Source organism: Sylvia atricapilla, chromosome 13 (genome assembly GCF_009819655.1).
Source record: "Sylvia atricapilla isolate bSylAtr1 chromosome 13, bSylAtr1.pri, whole genome shotgun sequence".
NCBI classification, from domain to species: domain Eukaryota; kingdom Metazoa; phylum Chordata; class Aves; order Passeriformes; family Sylviidae; genus Sylvia; species Sylvia atricapilla.
The window spans coordinates 14,126,554-14,136,581 of NC_089152.1; the positions used below are offsets into that span (position 1 = coordinate 14,126,554).

A 10,028-nucleotide genomic window follows, 5' to 3' on the forward strand; every position below is an offset into this window, starting at 1 on the left:
GTATTTTACATTACTTGCAGAAGAGCATTCCACTAAACTTTTTGGTAATAGTTGAAGCTTCGTCTTTATTTTGTCTTGCAGAAGTTTGTTGCTGTACATTTTTAGGTGAATTAGCATGTGATCTCATGTGAATCTATTCTGTTGTTCTAAATTAGGCAATTCACAGTTTATCCCAGTACACCCTTCCATCCCATACCCATAAGCAGCTGATTTCAAAATCTTCTGAAAAGGTGATTAAGGCACATGTCTATGCAAAAGTGCAATTTAACTGAATCTTCTGTGCCAAAGACAATATTGAGTTGGTGTTCTGGATTTAGAGAACCACTGAGGACTTCCAGAACTGCTTTTATTTACAAATACATACGAAATAATCTATATAAAGCCTGTATCTTTGGACTGAAGTAATTCAGAACCATTAACTGGTAAGTTTGTTAAGCATGAAACAAGAATTTTGACAGGTAAAAGTTGTGTTATTTGCACTGCTCGTTGCTTCAATACCAGTGCCCATGTAAAACACAGATTCATTACTGCTGGCTGCCAAAGGCAGAAGGGACTGAAGAACCTGCTGAACAGGATTAAGAGCCTGCTCATTTGCAGCTGTGAATGGGTAACAGAGGGAATAGATGATGAATTAACAAAACTTATGTTGCCTTTGTATACCAACCCCCTTGCCAAGTTATTAAAGATTTTCTAGTCACAAAAAGCTGCTGCCTTACCATTACCACACTGTCCACACCAGCACTTTTACTCTGCAGATAGTGAAATGTGGATTATGTACTTCAAAGAGAAACTAAGAAAAAATTCCAGTACAATAACACAGAGGTGCCAGAAAATGCTTGAAACCGTATTTTATTGAAACTACTGATCTGAGTATGTGGACACAACAGAAGTGACATATGAAACTTCAAATATCTTTTCAGCTGACTTAATTTTCAATAAATACGCAGTTTTGTGGAGGTTCTAGAGTAGGTATACCAAAACCCCCTACCTGAATTCTGCTGGTTTGCATGATACTTTTTGTTTGTGGGCTTGACCAGGCAGTGACAGCTGAGGCTGTGTCTGCAGTGGTGCTGGGTTTATTTCCACGTCACTTTCCCTACACAGCAGGTACAAGGTGCCGCCTCTCCAGCCAGCGCCAGACAATCTGCCAGTAACGAACGCAAACGCAAAGAGCCCCGAGAGAAGGAGAGGGAGAAAGAGAAGAACAGCTGTGTTCTCTTGTAACAGAACGTGGATTCCGTCTGGAGCCAAGTGCATGTCCTCAGAAGCAAAAACAAGGAGTAAAAAGGAAGACAAACCTGTTACATGCCGCCTGTGCCTGATTACCCCATGGATTCTGTTCATGTTCCAAGAGAGGATGGATGACTTTGTAACAATCAGACAGACTTCCTTCAAAGTCATAGTGCGTGCTGCTCAAGAGGGAATTCCAAGTCACAGTTGGATGCGGCTGTGCTTTGAGTTAGGCATAAGAAATACTGCACCTTGTAGCTGAACACACAACTCATGGCAAGTCCTGTGTCATAGTGACATCCATTACTCATTACATCAGTTAGTAAGCTATTTTATCTTCTACTCTAAACAAAGGTAATTTCATTTTGTGTAAGGCTTTTTCCTGAAGTCTGTACACGAGCACAATGGAGTTCTGTGTTAATTCCATAGTATGAAACTATATCTTAGGCTGGGTATAGTCTCCACGACACAAGAGCCCAAATAACAGCTGGGCACTGCCTCCTCAGTGTGTCCAGGTTTCTTTGCTTCTGGATCTGGTATGTTCTTTTTTGGAACCCAGATTTATACTTGTTACTGCTATCACTGCATCTCCTGGCCAGCTTTCTTGCCCCAAGAATATGTGACCTGATAGGCAGCATAAAAAAATTGTCATGAAAAAAATGGGGCATTTATTAAAAAGCAAGATGAATATTGTTTGCTTTTCTTGCAACTACAAACTGGGTATGGCAACTCAGATATTATCAGGGTTTAAACAAGTAATTTTATAGGTAACTTCTTTTTCTTTTATTATTTTTTCTCTTGTAGGTAAACTGGACCAGATAAGCTTTTATTTATTGACCTCTCCATATGATAGATGAATGATGAGAGGATACTAAAGTCTATAATAATCGTTATTCTATATAAGAATGCAGAGTTAAAATAACTAACTATCTGCCTTTTATCCAGAAGTACCTTGAACTTCAACATGACGTTAACGTGTCCACTTGTATATTTAAGCAAGTGTACTGTAGTTAAAAACACACTTTTTTGTTTGTTTTATAAATCATGTATTCTTAAAAAAAGCACACTTCTGAAGGGGTGAGAGAGGAGTGAAACTGCTCTCTGAGATGGTCTGAAAGGTGGTCAGGTGTAATATTTTGTTTTTTAAATCACTAATTTAGAATTTTTGGAAACCAGATTTTTCTAATTTATGGGAACCAAATAAACATGTTGTGTCTTGTAGAATTTATAGAATGCAGAAACAGAACACTTGATGAATTTTGAGGGAACCACAAATCTTCCTCCACTTCCATTAAATCAATAAGTTACCTTCTTGCTTTTGATAAAAATTTCTATTTAGTGATTTGTAGATATTTTGAAAAAGGCTGCTTCTCCTGGACAAGTTCTGTATCTGTGCTCTAAGCCTTAGTGTTCACACAGAATAACCTGGGCAAGCTAAGGTGGAATATGACATTCCTGCTTCCAGGTGTTTGGAGAATGTCTAGAAAAGTGGGTGTCTAACACAAGTCACCAGTAAAAAATCACTTCACAATTATTTCAAGCAAACTTGCTGCACTGATGGCAACCAGTCATCACACACATCTGTTACCCACCCAGAATGAAAATGAGATAAAGGAAGAATGTCTTACCAACTAAAGGGCCAATTTGTATCACTTTTCTTCCATGCCTTTTCCTCTATTGTTTTTTTCCACTTTTGTTACAATTTCCCTTTTATAATGATGAAGTAATGAACAGTAGGAGGTCTAATATATAAACTGTAAATTTAAAAATATCTTCTCTAGAAAAGTCATGCCCAGAGGAGTAATTTTAATACTTAATGTATGCAGTTCAGATAATTTTCTATGTCAAAGCAAAGGTTGATGTCTTTTTTCCTTTGCAGCAGCCTAACTTCTTCAAACAAATTAATGTGATGGAGGATCACCAACATAATGACTTAGCTACTTTAAGTAGATGAGAAACTATTCCAATAGTGTCAATAACAGAGACTTTAAGCCAGAATGTTGTTTAAAAACATTCTGTTACTAAGATTTTTCCAAATTTCTGTATTTACATTTATTTATTGACCTTGAAAAATAAATATGTCAAGCTAAGTGTTTGTTATTATTTTTAGTGACAGTATTGCCACTTTTACCTCCTTTTGGAAGGAATCTAGCTGTTGTGGCTATGGAGTTTATCTCTCTGCCTAAGATACTTGCTTGTATTAGAGGAATTCATGTAACGTTTCCAGTTTCAGACTGATGTGCCTGAAACTTAATATCCTGTAGTTAGAGGAATTATGGTCATTTGGTCACAGGAAGAAGAGTTAAATGCAGTGCTCATCATGAAGTTCCAACTCCCAGATAATTCAGTTGCTTTCAGTAGAGGAGTAAAGGGTTTCAGGGTATTTGAGATGGAAGGCATGCTATTCTCTGTTAATATCCTTTTTTCTTTACAGGTCTTGAAGCTTTGGAAAAAAGGTAAAGAATTCCTGAAATCTAGGGCTGCATGAGTTGAACTTGTTAGTAGCAAAAGTTATAAGCACTTGAGCTTCCTAATACCCAAGATGAAATTCATCTGGAAGCTTACTTTATGCCCTGCTGGGAGTAACCATTCCAAAAGCACCTGTCACAGTTGGTATCTCTGATAGTATCTGAGGATCAAAAAACCTGAATAGAATTGCTTTTATCTATATGAAGTGAGCTTGGAAAACAATATTGCACAATAGAGTCTTGGAGTATCAGGAAGACAGTATCTACTTCTGTTTACTTCATTTGCCTTTTTTCCTTTTCTTTTTCCAGCTCATGTTCTGGCAAAAGGGTATAGATTTGTACTTTAAATCTATTTATACATTTTAGCATGCAATGCACATGCTGCAAATTCCTACATAATATATATGAAAGTGTCCAGAAAAGTAGAGTAGAAGTTGTTTTCCACTAGATAAATGCTAGCACAGAAAAGAAAATCATAGAATTTTTGTTGTTGCATTATAATTGTGACATACAAAAGCTACATACAATTATTCTTAAGATTAGAAAAAACCCGAGCACTGCCATAGAGATGTTTTTCTGTAAGGCACTTTGTAAATGCTCAAGTCCACCGGTTTTCTTGTGATACTCATGGAATCTGCAACCCAACAAAGCAGATCCAAAGGAGGGCTGTAACACCAGAGAACTAAATTAGCATTCCTGAAGATTCACTTAAACACAATGCAAAAACTACATTTTGTAGCTGTCCCTGTTGTTCCTAAAGAAATCACGTGTTCACAGTGTCTCTGCAGAGCTGCTCTTGTGGCTCACAGGCACACGAGCTCCAAGGGAGCTCTGCTGGGAACCTCCGATTGCCAGGCAGATACTCACTTGGTATTTCACATTATTGTCATGTTTCTTCAAACTTGTATACACAAGCTTTTGAAAAAATTTTCCAGTATCTAATAAAAGGCAGTTTTGAGTTCTTGAAATGGAATTTTCTTGTGCATTCAGCAGGAAGTACTCAAGTGAAAGGTAAAGCTGATGTATTTTTAACTGAACCATTGTTCATTCCTGCTCCACTGGTTCTGTAACAAAGTCAGCTCTTGGCTTGGATCAGGTCTTTGCATTAGGATGCTTATTAGAGAAATCTATACAAACTACATCCTTCAATACAACATACTGAATTAAGAGCTTATTTTATATAAAAGTAGATTTTTAGAGGTTGCAGCATTAAACAGGTGACTCAGGAAATGCACGTTAATTGATGCAGAATCCTCATTAGCAAGCATACTACAGAAAAACATAAATAACAAGCTGTAGTTTGGTTGTTGTAGACTGCTCCCATTTTTTCCAGTTGTGCTGTGATGAAGAACACCCTGATAGCAAGAAAAATCCAACTCTAAAACAATGTTCATTCAGTCCAGCATCTGACAGCAAATGTCACGTGCAAGGCCTGAAAATGGCTTTTCACCTTGACAGTGCTGATCCTTTTCTATCCAGCATAACTAGCCAGAGACTGTTAGTGCTGAGTGGGAAAACGGGAAGAGGCGAGTGACACCTTCCCAAACCACATCACTGACACCGAGTCTGTCTGATGTTCAGTGTTCCTGCACACCTCCCTCCTGTTCACAGCTTGGCAGGAGAAGAGCAATGGATTTAAGCTTGGCTGTGATCTACTTTGATGGGGAAGTGCCACTGGGGAATGCTGAGGAGGAAAGAGAGGCTGGAACATAAAAGTCCCTGTGCTACCTCTTGAGATTGTTTAAGGCTTTGTCCTTAATTTTGCTGTTATTTTGGACACAAATAGCTGTGGCACAGCGTGCAGTAGCTGCGTTTTCTCACCTAGGTAATGCCCAGCAGGTTCATTTCCTGGCAGGTTGGCAGTGTCTGTCCCTGGACACACTGCTCTTCACTCTCACTGTGCTTTAGAGTCAGGACTAGCTGTGCTGATCCTCTGATAGCCCCAAATATTCTTACTAAATGTCAGTAATATATATTAAATGTCAGTAATAATATACTTATTAAATGCCTAATGTTCAGTTTTGGTCAATGTCACCTTCTATCACTCTGAGCTCTCTTTGCTGGAGAGTTCTCTCTGGAGAACTTGCTGACATCTGCCTTCCCCATTCCTTTTCTTGTTTGTAGGATTACTTGTGTTCATGGAGAACCTTCATGTGCCGAAATAGGCAATTCCTTGTTTTTCAAGGTTAAATTATCATTAGAAAGTCAGGATCCCATGTTTGCCTCTACAGCATAGAAAAACGTGCAACATAATAATGCTATTTTCAGGAAGTCCTAGGGGCCAACTCAGAAGGAGTTCCAGCACATTTAGCTCAGTGTCCACAGCGCTTGCAGGCAGTGTAACCCTGCTGCTCTTAGTGCACACAGAGCTGAGGCAGGGCCCCGGCCCCGTTGTGCCCTCAGGGGCTGTGCCACTGTTCCTGGGGCCAAAAGTGACCGACTTGGGGTTGTTTGATGGAGTCAAACACTCAGCCAAATGGACAGAGAGCTTGGGCGTGGAGAGGGACACAAACTCAGCTAAGTTTTATTACTTTTTTTTTAATTACTCTTGAACTTCCTGTAGTGCTGACCCAATTTCAGTTTAGGTCCCATCCACCGTAAGTGATGCCTATTGTGAAACACGGGGATTGATCTAACAGTGTCTCATGAGCCAAAGCCTTGAGCTGAGACAAACTGAGGTTCTCCACCACAGAGATGGATGAAATAATGGGATGATTAGTCTGTCTTGAAGTTCATGTTCTCCTTCCTTGTTTGATGCCCTAAGGACAATTTGGATGGGCTTTTTGAGTTAAAACTTCAGCTGTAACTTTGAAAAGTTAAGTTTATGCTAAGCAGTTTTGAAAATTTCACTTTAGTTAAGCATTTTGAGATTTCTTCTGAATGTGCTTCTAAAAAAGCTGGGATAGCTTGTATTTTTGTCAGAAACCTTGTGAGGGCTTCTGTTCCTGCTTACTGGTCAAGGAAAAAGTAAAAATTGCAATTAGAAGGAACCCCAGTGTGTCTTAAATCACTTTAAGAACTTCAAGCAGCTGCGTAATGGGAACAGCCTTGGGTTTGTTCATCTCTTGTTTTGGGGAACTCCAAAATAACTAGGAAACAAACAATTTTCTCCCTAGTATTTTGCTATCAGGCCAGCAATAGGTCTGTTAATTTTAGGGCTTTTGTTATAGCAGGTTAACCAGAGCCAGAAACTGGTTTATCTTAGTTACTGTTTTGTTTACAACTGAGTTTTAGTGAAGTCCTTCACACACTGAAAGTCTGGAAACAGCTTCTCTGTGAGGTACCAGGATGGGGATTTTGGCCAATTGCAGGGGTAGATATTACCACTGGTTCTGTTAACTACAGGAAATAAAGTATTGCTGTGGAAATAAAACCCTTCTTTTGCTTGGAAAAGCATAGGAGTTGGTGGTGTCTTCAAGACACTGCAGATAGACACAGTGACCCAAGGAAGCTACTTGTGAACTTTAAACTATTTGTAATCCAGCTTTTGCATTTTTATCATTAGTTACAATAATTACATGTTTGCATTCCATATACTCGGGTTACAGCAGTATGCTTGTATTTCTGGATTTCTTACAGGCTTTTTCTTAGGGATTGGCAAGCAAAAAAACTTTATAGAGAATCCTTTACAAAAGTGACCACAGATAGAATGATTTCAAGGGACAAACCTATTGTAGCAAGGGTTTCTTCACCTGTATTTTGATAACTCTTGAAATCACTAGTGCTGTAACATTATGCTGAACAGTGTGACTGGTCAGGGAGTTACAGTACAGACATTGATGAAATAAGCAGGTTTTGGTTTGGAAACACGTTGTACTTGCAAAAACACCCCAATTAATGCAGGTTGCTATCAGATTGTACTGGACAGGTCATAGCACCTGTGAATGTTTTTTCCCTGTGTTTTTGCAGTGTATAGTCACTGTTTACAGGCTGAGCCTCACAACTTTCATAGCACTTCTTAGAACTATAGAAGTATCAAGTATTTGTGCTGTGCCACAGAAATCTATTCTAAATCTGTAACATCTTGCTCAGTATTATGTTAATTCCTTATAGCAATTTATAAGGGAGTGAGAAATACTGTCAGCAGTTTCCCCATAGTAACCTGATAGAGCTTTAATGTTAAATGACACAATTTTGGTTTATATTACAGCTTTCAGCAAAACAAGTTCTTATCAAGGTTTTGGGGTTTTTTAAAAGTAATTTTCAATTATCCTTTTATCTGGTCACCAGCTGCATAGCCCTTATTTGTACCACTTGTGATAATCACCTTTTACACATATATGTAAGCTTAGTGAAGAAAGAACTGATAGAACACACAAAAATGAATTCTACAGAAGTCACCCCAAGTTCTCCAGTGCTAAGTTAAATATTTGTTGTCTTAATTACCTTGAGTGGGTCTTTTTACTATGAAATGTTCTTTTAAAAAAGCCCCACACACAAAACCCATATTTTTAGCAAAGTTCCAAAATACTTCCAGATTAGTAATGTCTTCAAGATGCCACCAGAATTGTGCAATTCCTGTGTTAAATCAGCAGTTTAGTGAGTCTGTTAGTCACCCCATGCTTACCTGATCTCTAAACCTAGTCTTAAAAGGAAATGCAAAATAAAGCTCATGCAAGTGACTCTGGATTTACCAAGAGAGGGGAGAAGTTAATTTTTTAAACTTGTATTTTAGAGGTGCATGACACAATTAAATCTAGTCATGCAGTAGCATTTGTACCAATGTATGTGAATTAAATACTTTTCATCATGTTACACCATTATCCAACACTGTAATGGCATCTACAAGTTCAACTACTGAATGTTTTGCATTTTAAAAGCCTTAATTGTTTATATTGTATTAATGTGTTTTTAAAGACTACAAGGAAATAACATTTTCCTTGTAAATTGTTAAAATAATTTTGAACACAGATAATTTTCAGAGAAATCCAGTTCTGTATCTTAATACCCCTTTTTGTTTGTGTACCACAAAGCTGTTAAATTCTGTTAACCTTTTAAATAGTGTCTCCTGTTATCAGCCTCTCTCTAGTTCAAAGTCTTTACCCAAATGAGATTTATTTTGGTTAACAGTCTTCTGAAACTCATTGTATGTAAATAAATTTAAGTAAGCAAACTTAAATAAATATTTCATTTAGATATTTAAGTTCTTTCCTAATAATAAAGGTTGGATGATATACTTAAAAAACCCAACAAACAATACAAAAACTCACTCTGGAAAAGAAAAGAATAGACTTCTGGTGCTCTTACGCTTTTGATAAATTCAAAGGTTTCAGCAACTTGTTTTCAATCAGGTGTTTTCCCCATTGTCCCAGTTTTAGTATTTTAAGTGAAATGGCTACACCTGCACAATCACATTTTTAATTTAATTAAGCTTTAACTGTTGGAATGCACACCTAGACTTTTACAGGGAACCAAGCACATCTCAAGTTTTATTTTTGTACCTCTTTAGCTTTGTCTTTTAAGGTTGTAAACTTCAGAATTGCCCGTTTGATCCATTAGCCACTAGAGTCTTGGAGCAGGTATTTGTTTTGTGTGTGTTGTCACACCCAATAAAGCACAGACTGCAGCCAAATGCACAAGTGCTTTTGAAAATGCACTGGGAACTTGTAATGGGAAACTCCTGCAGCAAAACTCAACAAATTCAAATTCTTAGATTTTTTTCTTTCAAGAATTGAACAAGATATATTAAACATATTAAGGTAAGTGACACACTTGCTGAGACAGTGCATTTCTTAAACCTAAATATTTGTCAAATGTGAATATCTATATAGGACTAATTAGGGATAATGCTATTACACAGCAGGTTTCTCTCTCCTCCATCTTTCCTGAAAAACTAAACTGGTTTTGAGGAAGTAGCCCAGCTCATTCTCCGCTCTGCTCTTAATTCCCCTGGAACACTACAAGTGCTTAGTAATTCTTTCACACAGCAAGCAGACATCAGCATCTTCTTACTGCCTCATGCCTTAAAAAATGTAACTTAAATCCTTTTTTCACAGGCAATCTGGATCAGTAAACACTTCCAGCTCTTATTCCAGGACTTTTTCCTAAGCTCTTCTGTTCTGCTAGGAGTCCCCTATTCATTTTGGTAACCATCCACCACCACCCAGCTTTTCCAAATGGGATTCATTTGCTTTCCTCCTTTGCTGAGCAGCAGAGTTGTAACTACACCCTTGACCCTGGCTGGGTGAGAAATGAGCCCTGGCCTGGCATTTCTCTTTGGGCCTGGTCCAGAAAGGTTTAATACAGGCCCTTCCATGCTGACCCAAACCAAAAGGCCTAACAAGATGCAGCCTTTGCCTCTAGGCCCCATCAGTGAACAGCTGCAGGAGC

General features: G+C 38.1%; 1 protein-coding gene across 3 annotated transcripts in view; it reads left to right on the plus strand.

The window, feature by feature from the left end:
- MINDY2 (MINDY lysine 48 deubiquitinase 2) overlaps positions 1–8,841 on the plus strand; it is a 35,121-nt gene extending 26,280 nt beyond the window's left edge. For 2 of the 3 annotated variants that reach the window (XM_066328538.1, XM_066328539.1), the window contains exon 11: positions 1,105–3,320. In XM_066328538.1, coding sequence (XP_066184635.1) covers positions 1,105–1,224 — 120 coding nt within the window. In that variant the 3' untranslated portion in view covers positions 1,225–3,320. Of the gene's footprint in view, positions 1–1,104; positions 3,321–3,664 lie in introns of those variants that run through there. The other variant, XR_010744640.1, reaches the window with a different exon arrangement.
- The last annotated feature ends 1,187 nt before the right edge of the window (positions 8,842–10,028 follow it).